This window comes from Sphaeramia orbicularis, chromosome 11 (genome assembly GCF_902148855.1).
Source record: "Sphaeramia orbicularis chromosome 11, fSphaOr1.1, whole genome shotgun sequence".
NCBI lineage: Eukaryota > Metazoa > Chordata > Actinopteri > Kurtiformes > Apogonidae > Sphaeramia > Sphaeramia orbicularis.
In genome coordinates, this window is record NC_043967.1 from 44,756,122 (window position 1) to 44,777,412 (window position 21,291).

Consider the following 21,291-nt stretch of genomic DNA (forward strand, 5'->3'; position numbering starts at 1 on the left):
TGGGCTGAATGTGGAACCTGAACTAAAACAAGTATGATACCTTTGACTCTTAATAACTTTACTATAATTTTTGCACTTTCCAAATTCATACTGTGGAACAAATTAGAACCTTTGGTGGGCTGGTTTTAGCCTGTGGGCCGTATGTTTGCCACTGCTGTAGCTGGTCTATGGACAGGTATGGGGGTGTGTTCTGCGCTGTATGTTAGTGATGTGCACATCAGCAGTTTACTCATGGGTGGAGTTGGGGCGGGTCAAAAGAATGTCAGTTTATTCGCGGGATGGGTTGGGTCAAATAATTCCACAAAAGCCCCACGAGTCGAAAAAAACCTACTTGCGCATCACTACGCAAAGTGAAAGTGAAACCCATAGACGTTTTACTAATTCCTCTAGGCCTCCCGCTGTTGTACAGCTAATTTTCCTTTTCCCTACCTTCAGAAACTTTAATTTGAGGGAGCAGGATGTGTGTTCACCCCCCCCCCCCCCCCCCCCACCCCAGAACCGGGTCCGGATTGGATCGAATTTAGTCATGAAATCGGGCCGATCCGATCTTCTAAAAAATGCCAGATCGGCAGCTGACACCAGTCTGTAGATCGGATTGGACATCCCAAGAATAGACCTTGTTCTTTGCATAGACATCTGAGCGTGCTCAGTACACCCCCTGCCGCTTGTGGAAAGGGGAGTAAAACACAAAGCATGAGTGAGACCAACTAGCTATAAAAATAGATAGTTTGGGCTTTTTTTTTTCTATTACACTGTTTTCCTTGTCAATTTTTTTTTTGTGTTTTTACTGTTGTTTGTGGTTTTGTCATGATTTTCCTTTTTTTTTTTTTTTTAACTGTGTTTTTACAGAGTTTTGACCGTGTAACTGCTTTTTGGAGTTCAACCAGGTGTCAAAAAGCAGCTGGACTAATTTAGAAAAGAGCCCCAAAACAAAAACTACAACCAAAATTCAAATCCTGGTTGTTGTTCAGTGTGTTCCAGTTCACAGTTCATGTTCAACATCCTAAATCTCACAGTGATGTACATTCTGAGTCAAACTTCAGTTCCTCTCTTTGTCTTTTTCTGTTATTCCACCTATTTTGACCCTAAAAACACACAGTAAAACAAAACCACTGAAGAAAAGGAACACAAATGCGTACTCACAGTAGCTTTTATGACACTGAAACAGACTCAAATTCACAGCAGCACATTTACCTGGAATAATGTCTCAGGGGTTAAAGGGTTAACAGAAGAAGTTTACCTTCTCAAATACTAAAGGTTAAAGTTTATTTTACTGTTGCTAAAACAAAACTAGATGAAAGGATGCACTTTTCCTCCAAATTGCGCACACAAAATATAAAGTTTTGACCTTCCTGTTTAAGTGTTTATCTTTTTTTCCATCTGTGTGCAGCTAAGAAACAACTTTTAGAGTCAAAGAAAGTGGCAAAGTGATAAAAAGCTACAAGCACTGTTGTTATTTTCACCACTGAACACAGCTCTGAATGAAACAAATGGAGTTTGGTGCTTCTTCTACCTGCTGATGTGATGTTTTATATTTAAGTTGCTGTTTGTTGATCCACAGTTCAGACTAAACTGTGACAGTTCTGACCTTGTTTGGACGATTCCAAACACATCTTTAGTTCAGCTACTGACAACACAAACTGTATGTTTTCTGTCTCAGAACAGAGCTAAGCTAACAGAGCCATAATGTAAACTATCAGCTGACAGCATGTGAAGATTATAAGGCACAGTGCTGAGTTTTAGTTGGAAGATGGAAACTTGATCATACTGTAGTACAGGTGTGTGTAAACAATGAGCTTTATACTTTATTCAGTGAGTGATACAGTCTGTGTATACATAGTGTTGTTCCGTTAGTGGTTTTGGTTTTGGTCATAAATATGTTCTGTTACATGACTTTGTCCTGTTGTTGAGAGTTTGGAATATTACCATTAATATTATGCTATCAAGACTACATATAATGCCTTTAAGGTTGTGCCAAAAGAGAGACTGGTTTAATAAATGGGTTTATGATACTGAGCAATGAGTGAAAGTATTTAGAGTTTTAGCAATCTGGAAAAACTAAATAGAATCTAAACCTATAACATGAAATATGAAAAAATGGAAAAGAGAAATTGATTATTTTTCAACTGTAAAACGTTTTGATCTAAAAAAAAAAATTAGGCTATGCTAGCTGTTTAGTATTCATATTTTTTTAATAAAACCAGTTGACCAACCAGTTACCAATTCTCAATTTTGTTTTTGAATGGTAACAAATACTAACTGCTGAATGTTATTTGTTTTGTTATGGTTTTGTCTATGTTTTATGTAAAAAAAAAAAAAAAAAAAAAAAGGAAAAATGACTAATAAAAAATAAGTGTCAAAACAAAACATAACAAAACAAAAAAAACAGTTGAATTTTCTCTATATTTTTAGACAAATTCCAGTCTTTTCTTTCCAAAGACATTTTTTTCCCTGAAACTGTAACAATGAGAGAACGTAGAACATGGAGATAACTAGTGGTCATCAGTAATTATCAGGAACTAAGTCCATCAGCCCAGTGTAACTTCATTACGTAGAGCTGACATACACAACACACACTCAGTGTGAACTATACTGGGGCTTTCAAGGGAGCTCAGTTTTTTCAGTTTTTTGTGCATACCACAAAAACAACAATTAAAAACCAGTTGATTCAGCATTTATTCACCATTATTTACATTAATGAGGATAAGAAAACAGATGAAGTGTAGCCGTTGCTGCCTGCTGTGTGTCTTTGAGCAGTACTGAGACGTGAGAACACAGCGTACCCTGTAGTTTGAATCCTTCCTATAATCTATACGTACACAGATGCATGAATTCCCTATGTGCCTCTTATCCGTGTTTACACAAACATAGCACACAAACATGCCAAGAACAGTTTCCTTATGCTTAACATTCAGGAAAACGGTGCGTTAAAGCTGAGGATCTATGCAAACCAGGGCGCGCACCTCTCCCATCTTTTTTTTACTTTCTTTTACATCCAACAGCCCAGTGCACACTCCACTAAGTGCTTGTGAAATAGTGATTTATGTGCCTGTGTTCTATCAAACTAAAAGCTGTTTGAGATGAGATTGCGATTGCTGTCTATCTTAAAAGCAGCTAAGAATCAGACTGAATCCATGGTCCAGAGCTCTGAGTGACTCCTGGACTTAAACTTCTATTGCTCAGTGTCTCTTTCTACAATTATTTACAGTGTTCTTTATCCATCATTCTCACACTTCCCCGTTGCCTCCTGCTTGACAACTCTCCTTTCCAACAGTGTACACGGTAGGTAAAGAGGAAACAGGAGGAGAAAAAAAGAGTAAATAAAGCAGGCAGGTTGTTAGGAAGTCTTTGGGAAACCAACTGGTCAGGCAGATTGTCTGCTGGTCAGTCAGACTTTTGGGGTATGCAGTCAATCAGTGAAGCGTCCAGGTAGGCAGTGAGTCCGGCTGCCTTTCTCTGTGCACTGCTGGTTAATGGCATCAGGTGCTGCTGTCTGCAATGATTAGTGCTGGTGCTGGAGTAATGGGCTCTGATAACAGTAATGGATCGGCCCACAAACACTTAGCTCAGTTTACTCTCTCTAATGCCCCTCATGGCCCAACCCTCAGCAGCTGTCTGTCTATCTGTCTGTTGACACAGCCAGCAGGAGTTGAACAATTCATACATTTTTTCCTTTGTTTAAGCCTCCCCTTATCTTTATTTTTAGAAATAGCACAACCCCATTTATGTCTTTATCCATACACAAACACACCTTCCTGAGTATATTTTTCTCTTCTCATTTGTTCCACCTACACTCTTTAATTTCACGTTCTATTCCTCAATATTTCTTGGTCTCATACCAGCCTTCCTTTTCCATCACCTTCTCTTTCTCCTTATAATAACCTTTATGATTAGTTCTTTTTACTTGGCCATTGTTTCTCCCTCCTGTTCCTTCCTCTCCTGCTGTCTCCCTCTCCCTCTCCATCATGTCTCTTCCTCTTCCCACTGTGGGCTGCAGGGCTGCTTGAACAGGTGGCCTGTGGCAGGTTGTTGCTGTGCTCTGCTTGTTGGTCTGCAGGAGGCTACCTACCTGTCTGTGTGTGTGTGTGTGTGTGTGTGTCCGTCTGCATCAGAATGCATGTGTGCACATGTACATGTACATGCATGCATGCTTATGCACAGTAGGCATGTGTACAGGCCTGCCTGTGCATATGCTCCTGTTTGTGCAAAAATGCCTGTTTGTCTGTGTGTGTATTAGTGCCTGTCTGTCCTGCTGTAACCCTCTGTAATAGAGCAGGGAATAGGAGAGGAGTTCAGCCAGAGTAGGTGATTAAGAAAAATCCCTGCAAGATGGTGGTCGGTTGCTGTCAGTGGACTCCTCTGGGTAAACAAGGGAGAAATGTGTGGAGAGGAATGAGAGCCTAGTGGCTGCTGCCGAGGACAAGGACAGAGCGGTTTATGACTTTGGGGATTAACAAGCTGAAGTGGAAACTTTTCTAAGTAGAAAAAGAAATAAACTGTTAAGCGATATGCTTGGTGGTTGAAATACATCAGCAGGGGCTCTACTGTATAGATGTGAGTGTAATTGTTGGTGTGCATGGATGTGTGTAAATCAACTCGACTGCAGCATCCATTACCAGGATGTATGCACATTCGAGCACACAACACACACTCAAGAATAAACAAAGACAAACTCATCCGGTGGCAGATGCATTGTCAAACAGACTGGGTAATAAAACAAATCGCCTCAAAGTTTTCACTGCCTGGAGGCAGGATTCATCTGACAAGAGTCTTTTTAGTGTAAATGTGTGTTTGCAAATAGTGAACACAGGAATGAGCATTTGTACCAGAACACACATGTGTATTCATGTTTAAGCTTGTATGGGTACATTCTATTCTGTGCACACATGTGCATAATAATATAGGTCAAAATCCTTCTGCATAGTGCTTTTTGTTAATGTCTCCGCCTCCATGGAGTACCAGATAGACACAGAGACCACAGCTTTTGAACCAAAAATAATGTGTTAACCAGATAAACTGTGAGTAAACCTGCTAAAAATAGCCACTTGAGTGCTTTCACACTCAGCATCAAAAATACAACTCAGTGGAAAAAAGGGAATAGTAGAAAGCATTGTAGAAGCTAGTGACAGTTGCAGTGGTTACAGTTTTTTTTGCTTTTTTTTTCTGCTGTCTTACCAGTGTTGAATGTTGCATGATTCAAACATTATTGCAGATGCATGTTCACTGTGAAACAGAATAAATACTGCTCCTGCTGGGTTATTTGTCAGGAACTTCAATGCATCTTATACCATCGTTGTTTGGGGTGAAAAATATTGGGTAAACCTGGGGGGGCGGGGGGGGGTGTCTACAGGATCATTTGATCAGAGAATAGATGCCAATTACAGTTTTAATACTGAAACCAAGTGATAGTGGGTCTTCTGTTTAGATTGAGGGGTGTGTTATATACATACATAGACTAAATATGAAAAATATTGTACATTGGTCATTTCATGATTAGTTTCATATTAATACGAACATTCTGAGGAGGAGGAGGAGCTTTAAGTGATGCATCATTATGAACATTATTAATATGGCTGTACCTGGCAAAACCAACTCCTCTGCTGACTCCGTTGGCATCCCTCAGTATCCGCGTGGAGATGACGTGACCCAGGGGCTTCAGCATGTTCTCCAGTTCCTGCTCATCCATAGACACGGGGAGGTTAGAGATGTACAGGTTGGTAGGGTCCTGCTCCTGTTGCTAAAGGGCCAGGAAGTAGAAGAAAAAGGAGGGGGAGAGGACAAAGGGGAAGAAAGGAAGGGAAAAGAGAAAAGGAAGACGCTGTGAGAAATAATGTATCATCATAAATTGTTGAAACAGTTAAATATGCAGGAGCTGAACGCCTGACACACAGCAAAGAAACTTCAATAGTTCAGTGTGTGACTGTCAGTATATGTGTAAAATTATGGATGTGCATGGGTGGAAAGCATTATCATCCATGAGAGTATTCACATGCATGTTGTACACTGATCACAGACTGGTGGATATCGTTTTGATCAGATTTAACAATGTCAAAAGAGAGATCCAAAAAGTGAAAAAAGACAGAGATAGAAAAGGCATGTAGTGTGAATTGTACAACAGTATTTTCTCTGTAGTGCCTTGAGGCTGCTGCTAGGTAGGAGAAGCTGCACAGCTGGTGTTGGGTTGAGCCTGAGGTAGCAGAAAGCCCAGTGTGTCGACAGTGGAACAGCTGGAAACAGCAGCCCAGCCCCGACAGTCACTCCACCACTGAGCCAAGCCACCCAGCTATCAATCAATCTACACCCCGAGTCAGTCACTCACTAAATTAGCCATGAAACTCTATTATGTCATCCTTATCTCCAAATATGCATCTTGATGATGTTACTAGCATGTTGTAATATTCTCTTCTTACACCAAATTAAGTTAAAGCCCATGTTGCCACCCACATAATCAACTACACAATCAGCAGCCACAGTCTGATCTGTACCACACTGTGGATCCAACATCCACATTTCCAAACCCTTCCACTCAAAGCAGCCAGTCTATTGAGACTCAAACCAATGTCACACAAAGCCAGGCCTTTTCAGATATAGTGGGCTGCAACTGGGAAATGTATTTTACTTCAAATATACAGAGCACATGGCACACTAAATCAGAGTAAAAAAAGTGGACCCACCCTTGGTTACAAAAATAACACCACGTTTTGCAGGTGAGTGAGTGCAAAATGTGAAACTGAGGACAAACCTCATTTAAATCTGTATTTAAAGTGGGAGCGCCAAATATATGTCACCATAGAGGAGAACAATATTCTATGTGTCGTATGGGCTAAATATAATAACTTAGGCTGTTAAATCTGTTCTGCTTTGCTTAAAATAACTATTTCATAGGAATAATATACATAAAAATTGATAGCATGGTATAAAAGCTCAAGAAAATTCCCCATCCATTAGCTTAGTTGGACAGTAGAACTCATGTCTCATAAAATATAAACACTGGCAACAGGACACGAGAAGAAAAAAGAGCAAGAACAAGTAGGAAATGAGCTGCTGAGTGTTTTTACCCGAAGAAATAAAGACATAAACTAATATTCTTTCCACCACTGTGAATCCAAGCGAATAAATCTACCCTCTCCAAAAAGCCATCTCGACTAAACATCGCTATAGCACAAATGTAGTATTTTGGATGAAAAATAAAGCCTTGATTTGACATAAAAAGATTCTAATCTGTCTGAAATTTGAGCAGTGATCTATTTCACATGCTTTTTCAGCACTGAAGCAGAAACTTCAATAGGGCAACTTGTCTCCTTCTCAGTTGGGGTTTGTGGAGGTACTCCAGTTGCTGCCTGCATGTAAACACTGTCTTTGAGAATCTTTATAGACTCTCTGTGCTTTGCCACAGGCAAAGCTGTCTTACTCGCTCACTGTCTTGTTTTTTCCCTCTGTTGATGGTGGAGGAAGAGGTTAAGGAGGTGGAGAGGAAGTGCCTCCACCAGCATTCTACCTCCATCCCTCCATCTGTCAGAGGAGAAACCCTGGTCCCTCCCCTGATTAATTAGTCATCTTATCTGACAGGACATGTTTGATCTGATTAAAGAGTCTGTGAGAATGCAGGAAAACTGCAGCTCTTTCTCGTTTAACTGAGAACTCATTTACCTAACTTTGGAGCGAACCAAACTCCTCCTCCTTCTGCAGGTTTGTCACATTTATGTACTTCAGTGCAAGCGAGAAAAGAGCTCACAGGAGTTTGTATAACACAGGATTTGGCAGTGAATAAGGCTTAATTAAATCTGCCTGTAAAAATCTACTGTACACGTGTCACTCTCGTGCTAAGTCCCTTTGGTGTGTGTAGCCTTGCAGCTGTGATTTCCTTTGAGTTCCATTGGTTTTGTGAGGCGATGTTTTTCAGGATTATGTCAAATAGACTTCGTATTCCAATGCAGACAGGAGGTCTGGATCAAAGAGTAACTGACTGACTCACTCAGTGGGCTAAGCCAATGATACGAGAGTTTATATATGTGTGTGTGTGTGAGCGTGTGCACTTGAATGAATGCACTTTTTCTTACAAGCATGTGACAGAACATCAGTGAAAGACTGCAGCGGAATGTATAGCAGTTAATTTGTGTGCGTGGGCTAATAGAGGAGGTCTCCGTTTGCAGGGGGATTATCACAGGGAGGCCTCGTCTACACACGGCCGCCTCGCTACGTTTCCTCTTTGATGACGTTCCACACCACAAAGCCCTAAATACCCAGATGAGAAGGTTACAGGAGGAGTGGAAATGAGAGCGTTTTGACGGGAGGTGAGATGGGCTGGTCCATTCCACAAGGAGATTTAATTTCCTTTAATGTCAGCCTTCGCACACCCTCTGCTGTCAGGCTATGAATGAAACAGTAATTGAGGTGGGTGCACCTATGCGTACCTGTGTATATATCCTATCTCAGAATAATTATGTTGGTATGTTTATCCCCTCAAAAAAAAAAAAATTCTATATAAATATCATGTCTGCTTCTTGTGTGCGCACTGGCAGTTGTCTGTCCCCTCGCCATTGACCAGTATTGTGGAAGGTTAATGGAAAGGCTCCAGGCTGCGCTGGGTCTTTGATGAGCATAATTTCTTCACCTTGCCACCAGGAGGACAGGAGAAATCCAACTGTGTGTGTGACAGGAGGGGGGGAAGGCGGCCGACGTGTCATTTCCCGCTGACGGATGGCCCCCTCGCTGAAGCTGACAGCCCTGTAGCAGTTATTTCATTTCGACACCCTGCTCTGTTTACCTCACTGTAATTTCTGAGAACATTACTATGCTACAGCGGAGGGGGGTATTAGGAAGAATAAAAAAGAAAGCATGGAGCTGGGCTTAAAAAAAAAAAAAAAAAAAAAAAAAAAACAAGAAAGGAAGAAAGAAATAGGAGGTGCAGATTATGGCACAAAAGGTGAAAAAGGTAAGAGAGACAAGGCTGGTGGGAAAGCCAGATATGAAGACAGCTGACATGACAGGCAGATAGAACACATTAAAGGAAGACCTTGTTACCTTTTGACAATGCTTGAGGGAAAAGAGACGCTAGCTGTTAGAAGTCTCACGTTCCGCCTATAGGGCTCTCAGGGCTGTATCCATTTAACTGATAAAAGTTAGACAGATAGATATGTGTCTTGACTGGGGGCATTGCATCTAATGCCATGTTGAGGCTCACAACTGCTTTTACTCTCTTTCAAACATTCAGTCTTTTTTTTTCTTCCCTTTTGGATTTGTTTACATCATCCTGTCCTCCTCCTCATACCGGTGACCTCTCTTTAGCCTCTCTTTCTGCTCCTCTTACAGTTCGCACTTTTAAAACCAGTATCTTTTTCCCTCCTCTACTCTTATTTTTCTATCAATGCATTCCTCTTAGTCCTTCTAACTCAAGCTATTCACAGCACGATATGTATCCATCCATATGACTTAAAGGAGTGATATTTGGCTTTTTTAAATGGAATTATGCATTTTAAAACATTTCCCTGTGGTCTGCATAAACTGTAAATGCTATGTTTGGGTCTGAATTCTTCATTAATTCAACTCCAAAGGTCCATCTTCAACCCTATTTTTGAGTAATGACACCAGAAAGGTCGTTTAAATGCACATGACCCCACCCCCTCCAGGTTGTTGGCTGTGCTGCTCTGTCCCGTTCAGCCACTTGAGTTCGTTAATACAACCAACAACTGAACATTTTAGGTAATCAGGTCAAAATTTGGACATATTTTCATTTTTTACTACAACTGCTGCTGCTGATAAACAATTATGTCGTACTCGGAGAAATGTTCGCGGAAGTCTTGACCTTATATGTGCAAATGTTGTGATGTAACTAGTTATAAAACATAACAAATTAAGCAGGAATTAAAACAGGTTGGAGAAATCCACTTGATTTTTGCTGGAATGAATATAAAGATAGCTTTGCAGCACCTGGAGGGTTCAAATTCAAACTGTACGAACTATTAGGGTCCAAATACACAAATAAAATGAACCAAAGACTAATAAAAGTGGGTTTAGCAAAATATGACCCCTTTAATGGTGGTTACTCCATTCCGATATCTGTACTTGCTCTTGCTGGAACGACGGCTCCAACATCTCAATAAAATTTTGATATTGTTTTTGCTTCAGATGGTGTCACAATATTTCATCAACTCCAATTGACCCAAATCCATAACAAACACTTATAAAGACAGATTTTTTTATTTTTCTTAATTCAAGATTTTTTTTTTTGTGTAATTCAAGCAAAAAAATCTGCCAATGGAACAAGTGAAAATGATCTTGGTAAGATTTCTTAAAAAAAAGATTTTCAAGATCTGTTGTCTAAAAATAAGTTCTTATATCTCACTGAAAAGTTACTCTTTAGGTGATTATGTCTTATTTTAAGTGTGATGAGATATTTTGACTAGAAATGAGAAAAATACACTGGGTAAGATTTGGATTTTTTCCAGTGTGGGTTAATTTACAACTCCAGCATTATTAATTAAGTTACAGCACAAAAAGCACTTGATTAAGTCTACAAAACGATACCAGGCTTGGTTTGCAAATAGACAAAATATCTAAGTCACAGTGCATTCATCGGTATTTAAACCAAACCATCATCTTTTCCTAACCTTAACCAAAGCTCTGTTATTTCCTAAACCCCCAAAAACCTATGGGAGTTCCGATGAAATCTCATCTCTCTGGCGTCGTTGGGTTTTGTATATCCGCCTTCCACCCCAACCACCTCCTGCCTCCTGAGGAAAGGCAAAAACTAGCAGATCCTTTAATGGGAAATTATATTGAGATTGTACATATCCGTGGTTTGCAGAAACACACAATAGCAACATTTTATCCCTGTGACTGGGTTGTCTGTCCTGCCATTATTTCCACTATTTCCCATCTCTCCCCGCACTTTGTGGACAGAGATTCTTTCTTCCTCCCTTTCTCTATCCAATCGGCTTGCTCAAGAGATTAGAGATGTACGTGTAATTGGCTCTACAGGGCTTCTTGGCTGCCCCTCCAAATACCAGCAGACTTTACGAGGGGGGGGGTGTACACATGTGTAACAGTAGGTATGTGGATGCCAGTCGTCGGTATAACACCACCACACTATTTACTTCCCTCAGGTATGCCACTTTGGCTGGTTGTGTGACTAACCAGCAGCCTGGAGGAGCACAATTAAAGACAAAGACAATGGAGTTCAGTGTTGTCTGCTTGGAACAAACTGTCAGGAAGCAGCGGTTGTATTACTGCTGTTGTGAGGATGTGTTGCTGACAAGTTTGCGGACGCCGGAGGGAACGTTCCTGTTGTCTTGTATATAGGTTGACGATCTGCACTCGCATGATGTTGTGGGAGCCTGAGTCTGCAGAAAGTGCTGAAGAGACGAGTAGGCCAGCCGAGTGGAAGGAAGAAGAACGGGGTTGTGAGATCAGGAAGATGGAAGGGGGTGGGGGGAGAGGCATATGAGCACATCAACTCACTTCAAAAGCCTGAGTTTAATTTGTGAGGAGCCAGAGAATTCAGAGACAAAAAGGTAGCACTACAAAGGAGCTATCATTCTGTCAGACGGCTAGTCAGCTGGTCAGACAACAGCAGGAGAAGTCACCCGGGCCGCTTACTGGCCTTTGATGAACGCTTCCCAACATTTTCTGCTGCCACTGATGAGAGGATGGCAGGATCACTCCACACATGCCTTTGTAGAGGCGGTTGTCAAACGTTTCCTCAACACTCTGCCATTCTGTCTGTTATCAAGCCCCTCTTTGACACCGGACTTCAAACCCCGTCCACGTCCAAGATGCTACATTACAGTGTCTCGTCATCGCAGCCTGTCCACTGTGGGCTATTTACAGTGGACACATGACATATCTATTAGAAAAGCCAAGTAGGAGGAATCAACAATCGGAAAAAAAAAAAAAAAAAAAAATGACAGGTCTAGTGTACAATAGCTACATGTTAATCAAAGCAGAAGAACAGATGGTAAAACTTTGTAGGATTGAATTGTCTGTGCTTCCAATATACAAGCGTGCAAACATCCCAGATATACAAACGCACGCTGTAATCCAACATATGTGCGAATGTTTCCAACCTAGACCCGTTCAATCACAGAACAGCATGTTACAGAGCAAAAGAAAGACAGCAAGAGCTCAAGCTGGTAATGTGTGGGGTCCTTCTGCTGTTCACTGGAGGCTGACGAAATCCACACTCCTGATTCAAACCTTCTGTCAGAAACAAAGGGCTGTGAGGCAGAAGATCTGTGTCTTCACCCAGGGCAGCTATTTTCAATCCAATTACCGTATTACATTTAAACAAACAGCCGGAAACACCTGTCACTTCGATGTGACTTTAATGGAGCGACAGTCGGTGGCAAGTCGGGGGAGGGGATTGAGGTAGAGAATGCAAACAGTTGTCAGGGCTTAACTAAGTAAATTAAACCTGTTGTAACGCTAGAATTTTACAAAATCCACCAGGCGTTGTTGATATACTGTATTTCCTGAAAGTAAAACTGCTGTTCAGTTAGAAGTCAGGTCTATCATAATGGCCACGGGTGTGGTCAAAAATAAATAAATAACTGTTAGCCCTGGAGGTAAAGCAAAGTCACCCCTCATGTAATGTGGATGTGAGTTAAACATATAGTACATTGCTATGACTTTAAAATAATACATTTAGCAATATAATTAGACTGTTTATGACCATTTGTTTGTGTTACTCGTGTTAAGTTTTACTGTCCAGTGTCGATTAGAGGTTGACTGATATGGTTGTTTCTACGGCCGATACCAATACCGATCATCCGATGGCTGGTATCTACAGCAGATTTTTGACGCCGATATTTAAGGCCGATTTTTTTTTTTTTTTTTTTTTTGTAAAGCACATTGACCGTAGAATACAACTGAAACACTCAGATAATTAAGATTTTAATGCAGCAATATAAATGAAATTACTAATACATGTAGTCATAGGACTCTTTCAACATTTATTGAACTTTAAGTGCTGCCCACACAGGTGCCTGATCCAATATCTTATAACATTTGTACTACTGATCAAATATTGGCTTTTTAAAAGAAATTATAAGGCTGATGGCTGATATTGAAAAAAAAAAACAAAAAAACAAAAAAAAAAAAATCAATGTATCGGCCCAATATTTTTGGTCGGCTGATATATCGTTCTACTTGTAGTTTCAGGCAGTGCAGATGTATGTATGTTGTTTTTTACTGACTCAGCCATATATGTAAACAAGCTTTGCACCACACACTCCTGCAAGATTTTCACAGTAAATGCTATTTTTAAGAAATTGGAGCGTTCAGTCCACTGAAATGTTGAGATTATATTAACAGGAATGAATCCAAACAAGACTTTGCTCTACATTACAACCAGGTGTACCTACTGAACAGAGAGAATTTCTTATAAAAATCTGCCTCTAAAATAACTCTGCTTCAAATAAAAGTCTTTTACCTTCTGCAGACGATGTAAATAAAGGCATTGGTCTCTGTTTGAGGCAATGTTGTATAGATGTTTGTACAATTTATGATGTATAAATACTTAACGAACTAGGTATCTGAACCGACTTGATGCTTGAACTAATTCACATTAACTTATCACCCAATACAAGTTCAGTGCTGGAGCTTTCTAGGTCCTAAATCTATAATCTTTCTGCACATTCTTTACCTTTAAGCATAGATGTTCTATAGCACAGGTGTCAAACATGTGGCCTGGGGGCCAAAACCGGCCCGCCAAAGGTTCTAATCTGGCCCATGGGATGAATTTGCAAAGTGCAAGTTAGGACATCAAACTAAAAAAAAAAAATCATAATATATACAGAATGACAACACCATTTTTTTCTCTTTGATTTAGTGCAAAAAACATTAAATTATGAAAATGTTTAAATTAACACACTATCCTTTAACAATAAAATGTGAATAACCTAAAATGTCTGAGGTAAATTAAGTGCAATTTTAACAATATTCTACCTGTTACTGAATGTTTTATGCCTTTGTAAAATTGGATCTGTAATGCATATTGTACTTATATATATATTTTTTTAACAAATTTCATTTTTCAGGTTATTCACATCCTTTTTGTTTGGATAGTTTGTAAATGTAAATATTGGCATAACTGAATGTTATTTTTTGTACTAAAATAATTTGGAGTTCTCATTATTTATTGGTTATCACGCTTTTATTGTACTGGTCCAGCCCACTTTAGATTAAATTGGGCTGAATGTGGCCCCTGGAAGAAAATGCGTTTGACACCCCTGTTCTATAGTATTTAACACTGTGTTGGTAGTGAATTATGGGTAAATGAATGGAATCATAAGAGCAAGAATTATTACATCCTTTAAAATGTATTGACATAAAGCGGACATTGAAAAGGTTAGACTGTGTTGTGTCATCATTCAAGACCCATGCGGCCAGATGAACATTCAATTTATTTATTTGCATGAGATGCTCACATGACTGATCAGTCTCAGGAGCTGCAACAAGATCAACCCCCTCATCTTTTATGGATAGCACATCAACAGATGGTGGCTTATAATATGTCCATTAATTAACCTCACTGTTGCATTTTCAAACTAAAATAGTACCTCAGAGTTTGTCCAAAGGCACAAAAGTTTTTAAAATACAGTTTTTGTTAGAAGATATAAAGATAAAAAGAGCCAAATATCAAGCTTGGGAGGGAAAGATTAGAGGTTCACCTTGCTCATGCAGCGTTCCATTTGGCTGGAATACAATGTTACCTGATTAAATAAAAATCTTACAAATTACCATACGTTGCTGCAGAGCACAGCTTAATACATCACATTATTCAGCTACAGAATTCTTCCCATGAGTGCAATCCAAGCCAATGACAACTAAGTGTGTCCTAGCAGCCCAGAGGCACTAAGGTGTTTAGTTTGGTTTTAAAATCTACGTTCATTCATTCACGTAATTACACACAGCACCCCCGCACAGCGCTGCGTCGCACACACGCACACAACTCATACCAATACAAACGCCTGCACGTGACGGTACACACACAAACACACGTTGTCAATCTTTGTCCTATTACTGCTTATGGAAAATGGCTTTCTAGCTACTCTGTATTATGCTGAGATGATAGATGCTGTGTAAGGAACAAAAGAGGGTGATACATTATTGAGCCTTTGAGTATGCTAACACAGCGGTGGGGCTTTGTTTTACTCCCTCACTCAGCTGGCTCTGCTCTCTGCTGGCGTAGATGGTAAAATATTCATCCAGCATAAGGCACGTACAGTCCTCTGACACAAAATTGGCTTTTGGTGTATCCTGAAATGTACCATAAAACTGCACTGTGTCATGTTAATGAAAAAAGTTTCTATAAAAGGAACACAGTATGGCTGAATGGTGGCAGTTTTCTTAATGTTTAATATAAAATGTCTGCCTAACTACCATTAAAAGACTGAGTGCGACTTAATTAGTTTCAGGCATTGCTTCAGTTAGAGTGGCTTTTTTAGTTCTTTCTAAAAGCACAAATCAAATTAAAAGCCCAAACTTTCTTGCTAAATCTGTGGCACTGAGTCACAAGATTCAAGACAATGTGTCCTTGTCCTTTAATGACACAATAGGTTGACTGTAAATGACTTTCAAAATGATACACCGCCTGGATTTAACTAAGGAAATATGTACGATCCTTCACTGGATAATTAATAAGCTGTTTAACCCGAACAAGTTGTTTCTTATTTCTTAATTAACCACCAATTTGCTGGAGAGTTGTGGAGCAATGGGAGAAAGGTCATGTGGTCTGATGAGTCCAGAATGACCCTGGTCTAGAGTCATGGTGTATCTGGGTGAGAAGAGAGGTGGATGAAGTGATTACCCATCATGCCTAGTGCCTACAGTGCAAACCTATGGGGGCAGTGTTATGATCTGGGCAAGTCTAGGTTCAGCAAAATGACATGTCCAAAAAATGATGGAAATAATGATGTAACACTGTTGTGATAAGTTTATTGTAATATGCTTGGAGTATTTGTGTTGTAATCAAAGCTAAAGTTGATCCACCAAAACATTAGAGTGGGGGGCTTTCTTTATGACCAGGCTGTGTATGAATTCAGAGGGTTGCTAGAGAAGGTATTAGTACGACTACAAACAGCAAGAGAAACAACACAAAACATGTAAGTGTATGATGTAAATGTGCAAAAACATAGAAAATAGTTGATGCATTTTGGCAGTAACAATGCCATGGTTAAAAATAATAATATATGATGATATAGTTTCAGTAACTACACATGGAAATTAAAGGATCTATTTTAGTCCTAATGTAGGAACATAACATCCAATGCAAAATAGTTGGGTTACTACCAGTGGTTCTCAATCTTTTTTCCTCACGAAAAATCTCCAGGCCCCCCTCATCTCCAACAACATATCAACAGTGGCGCAATTATAACTTTTACTGAAAGAAACATCAATATCGTAACAATACTTTCTGCTTTTCCTCAAATACTTTGTTGTTCAAATCAAAAATAACTTAGATTTTTGCTTGAATAATGAAAAATAACCTCAGCCAGACTGCTCCCTGAGACAATATTTTTTCAAATAAAAATAGGAAATGTGCAATTATCTAACAACTATGACAATAAAATTCCTTTTTATTAGAACAACAAACACATTTTGGTAACAAAGATGAACATTTTAACAATATCAGTGGCTGTAATGAGCCTGTTTCCATGGCACATCTCAGAACATTAAAGTGCAAAAACAGAAACATTGCACATTTTTCTTTTCCAGTCCAATCCTTATCCATTCGCCAAACCTAAACTCTTTGTCTGGTCTAGTGACAGATCACCACGGCAGTAGATTTGTTTGCTGTACGTCCCTAAAATGAGTCCAGGGTGCTCAAGCGCTAAAACATTAGTTCCACCTGCTACATGTTCTAACCTGAAGAAAAAAAAAAAAACAAACAAACCCCAAGGGATGATCCCATGCCCCCCTGGCAAGCCTTTGCACCTCCCTTAGGGGTCCACACTGGATTATAGTAAGTGTTTAACTGATTTTGGAGAAGAGCCGTGTTGAAAATGAATTAGAAATAACAGGCTTTGATGCAATAGGAGACACACTCAGAGTAGGAGAATTGAATTGTGGGACAACAGGAAAAACATACAACGTCACCAAACTTGTTCTATGATATCTCAAAGAAACAGAATGTCTCTTCTAGCACACATGGCATATTTTTTAATCTCTTTCGCAGGTATGTGAGAAGGGGATCACACCTTTACTTTGCAAAACAGACATAATGCCACTAAATTATGTGTGCCATCAATGTCATGGCTCATACATTTTGATGCCGGGTTAATGTGAATTTAAATGGGTCGATATGCGCTTCACCCGCTTAATCACGACCCCCTGATTTGATTTTGTATCTCCCTCGGTGAGCTAATATTCAAGAGATTAAAATTTCATGTGGAGCTCATATCAAAAATCCATTATTAACATGGAAGATGGGCACCGCGGCCTTACCCCCGCGCTCCAGCGAAAGGAGACAAACTCACGCACACACAGAGTAAGTGGGCGAGCATACATGCAGGCGAAGGCACTTTCTGTTTCACTCCCTGAGGACTTGAAGACAATCTTCAAGTCCTCCCTTTGTAGATATATTGGGGAATTTCCTTGTAAGTTGAGGTTATGTCCACAGCTGTGCTCCCTTATAGCTCAGAAGTAGACGAACCTCCACAAATGTCTTCCCAGTTTCATAATACATTTTCATCAGCGTAACCTTCATATTTTTCCATTACGGTGTTTGCAACAACAGCTCATTGTGTTGTCGCCACGGTAAATGCATTTTTCCTTCTTATGCATCATTCATGATATCATTTCTGAGATTGAATTCCTCCTGGCTGACATCATGTCGAAGAAAAGCATGCTGGTAGTGGTTCTGGTTTTGGAGGAAAGAGAACAGTGGATGATATGAAATAGTGGCGAGTTTTTTTTGAATTTTCACCACTAAGCAACATGTAAACCTGTGTGTAAAGAAACACCGTATATAGCATTTCAATTCTGCTAAAATACCGTACATGTACAGTTGTGGAAAAAAATATTAGACCACTCTTGTTTTCTTCAGTGTCTTGTTCATTTTACTGCCTGGTACAACTAAAGATACATTTCTTTGAGACAAATATAATGATAACAACAAAAATAGCTCATAAGTGTTTAATTAAAGAGCTGATATCTAGACATTTTCCATGTTTTCTTGATAATAACCAAAAACACTTAAGTTCTTACATCAGTAGCTGTGGCATTGTACACTGCAAAAATCTAAATCTTACCAATTGTATTTTTCTCATTTCTAGTCTAAATATCTCATCACACTTAAAATAAGACATAATCACCTAAAGAGTAACTTGTAAGTGAGATATAAGAACTTATTTTTAGACAATAGATCTTGAAAATCTTGTTTCAAGAAATCTTACTAAGATAATTTTCACTTGTTCCATTGGCAGATTCTTTTTTTGCTTAATTCAAGATTTTTTTTTTTTGCTTAATGTGAGCAAAAAAATCCGCCAAAGGAACAAGTGAAAATTATTTTGGTAAGATTTCTTGAAATAAGATCTATTGTCTAAGAATAAGTTCTTCTATCTCACTGAAAAGTTACTCTTTAGGTGATTACGTCTTATTTTAAGTGTGATAAGATATTTTGACTAGAAATGAGAAAAATACACTTGATAAGATTTTGACTTTTGCATTATACTGCCAAAAACAGTGCTTTTAGGCATTCCATGTTTTCTTTTCTGTCTGTTTTACTCACATGATACACACAAGAGTTGCATAACCACTGTTTTTGATGACTTTTGATGGTCTAAATATTTTTTCTGCGACTGTATTTCACCTGGAGAACATGTTATTTATCTGATTCCTGATTAACGCATGACTTGATATTACCTGTGACATGGAAGTCGGTAGGGGGGAATACATGCTTTTAACAGACCAAGTTGCTAGGCTACAGCACTTCTGTTTTATCACAACGATTTGTAACTTTTACAAACCACTTGCCCTTCTCGGCATCGGTTATTTTTTGTGACTGTCCACTTCATGAGCATCAGCACCATTCACAATAGGTCAAGCTTTACAGTCAGGTATGCGAAAGAGCGGTAAGACTCTTTCAGATAAACGTGAATATCAAGTACTTACGCTAACAAACAAAAAGTATGAATCTAGGAACAAAGAGAGCAATGCTTTTGTTTTGTGTGAAGTGGAAAATCACTTCTAACAGCTCTACGTTATTGCACTCAATGGACCTGGACCCCCATTAACTCTTCCTAAACTCAGCATATGAAAAAGCTTATCATGGTCACAGATATATTTCACAATGACCTGTGCACTTAAAAAAAAAACCCTAAAAGCCCATGTGTTTCCAACATGTCGCAATCCTTTCTCGACTTCAGACCGGCGATGTCATTCAGTGCAGGCTTTTTCTCAGGGCTTCACCCCCATTCAGCAGTGAGCGCTGCCCTGGATGGGTTCACCGCGTCATAAAATCGTCATGGATGTTAACTTCATGGTACATGGGTCAAATGAGCCGTGGCAGTGGATGTTAAGTGACTTCAAAAGGCTGCATCCACATGCCCCTCCCCCTGTCTCCAAAGCATATGTGTTTGCGAAGAATGTGCTCGGCAGACCCCGGGCTGGGTTAGTGGATCAAAGTTTAGAGATGGGGAAAAAGGCAAAGTCACATGTGTTGGCTTCAGCATGCATCAATAGCCGTCTCTTTTGTTCACAGCACTCACCAACGTACAAGCACTCGTACATAAGTGCACGCATTCAAAGCTCTTTTTCAGCGCGCTTTCAAAAGCAGACACATGCAGTATGTTGACAAGTCAGATGCAGTGTTAAGATGACAGGTAGGATGTGTGAGCCTTTCAGAAGAGCGCTACAGCATCATCAGAAACCAGGAGAGTGACAATCTCTTTGTTTCCCTCCACACTCCATCACCTGCTCTCCAAATGGAGGCACAATGCAATTTTCACTTATGAATCTACTGCAAAGCAAATAGCATACGGTGTTTGCCTGCTCCACAAACACACCCTGAATAACTACCCTGGGTCATGGACTCATTTGTTATTCCTTAATGTGCCACTAGTCACCGGGGAACACTAAGGCTGCCACATAAAACTACACTGCGATGTGAGCATCATATGTCTAACTATAGCAGAAATACCTCGCCTTAGCTCTGTCACATCTGTGCAGAGAAATGACAACATAGTGGAAGTGATAGCTGCAGAAATATTGAAATATATATTAAAGAATTATTTCTCAATGGAAAACAGCAACAAGGAAAGTAATAAAAAAGCAATAATAGAAGTGTTGTGCCAGGAAAGCCACTCAGAACAAATCAACATTTATGTGAAATCAGTCAGGTTCAGTGGTGGAACTGATGCAATGATTTTCAATTACAAAACAGTGATGTGGAGTATTAGTTCCATTTCAATCATAAAATACAGGTTTGTGAGAGCCTGTATAATGTACAAAATTTGAATAAATAAACATCAGCACACACATATATCTGTTAGCTGATCAGCTCTCTGTTTTAACACTCAATCAAATGCCTTTCATGGAATTATTTCACACACTTCACAAGAAATTCTTCTAATTGTTTTTGATCTAAACAAATGAGCACTGTTACGTCGTTCTTCTGAAATGCTCAATTATCTTTAGGTTTAATATCTTTTGACTTTATTCATCATCCAAATCATATTTAATTAAAAAAATGATCATATCAGCTCAGAGAAAAAAAAGCAAGAATTGGGAGGAATTGATAAAAGAATATAAGTTGCAAAAAAAGCATGCAAGTAGAGGGATGATTTGCATGCAATACAATCATATCAAATCAAATTTCATCCCCTGTTTGTGCTGTAGCAAAAGTGGTTTGCATATGCTAATGACACACGACAGAAAACCTGACACTGTTGACGAACCACAACATAATTACATATGATGTGTTTCAACACAGGAGCTGCTTTTGTTTTTCCTTATTTGACAGGTGCCTCTGGGCCCTGGTTAATATGCAGAAATTTACATCTGGGCTTCAACACGTAATACTGGACACAATATGGTCGGCAGTAGAACATAAACAAACTGTTACAATTACTAATTTACCACATCTGTTGATGTATTTAGAACTGGTAGAAAATGTAAGTGTTAAATTACCAGTATGGTGTTTCTGGTTTGAAGCAATATTAACATTCAGATGCAGATGGTGGTGATTATTGGCCCTACACTTACCCTGGCTGGGGTACTTTTTTCCTTTTCATCAGTGCTATTTGACTCAGTATAAGTCATATTTTTCACACTTCTTGGTCGCCTCTTTAA

The 21,291-nt window shown here is 39.4% G+C and overlaps 1 protein-coding gene across 1 annotated transcript in view; it reads right to left on the minus strand.

Moving 5' to 3' along the window:
* The window catches only part of LOC115428458 (RNA-binding motif, single-stranded-interacting protein 3-like), a 527,598-nt gene that overhangs the window by 176,483 nt on the left and 329,824 nt on the right, over positions 1–21,291 (minus strand). The window contains exon 7 of the mRNA XM_030147513.1: positions 5,580–5,737. Coding sequence (XP_030003373.1) covers positions 5,580–5,737 — 158 coding nt within the window. The remainder of the gene's footprint in view (positions 1–5,579; positions 5,738–21,291) is intronic.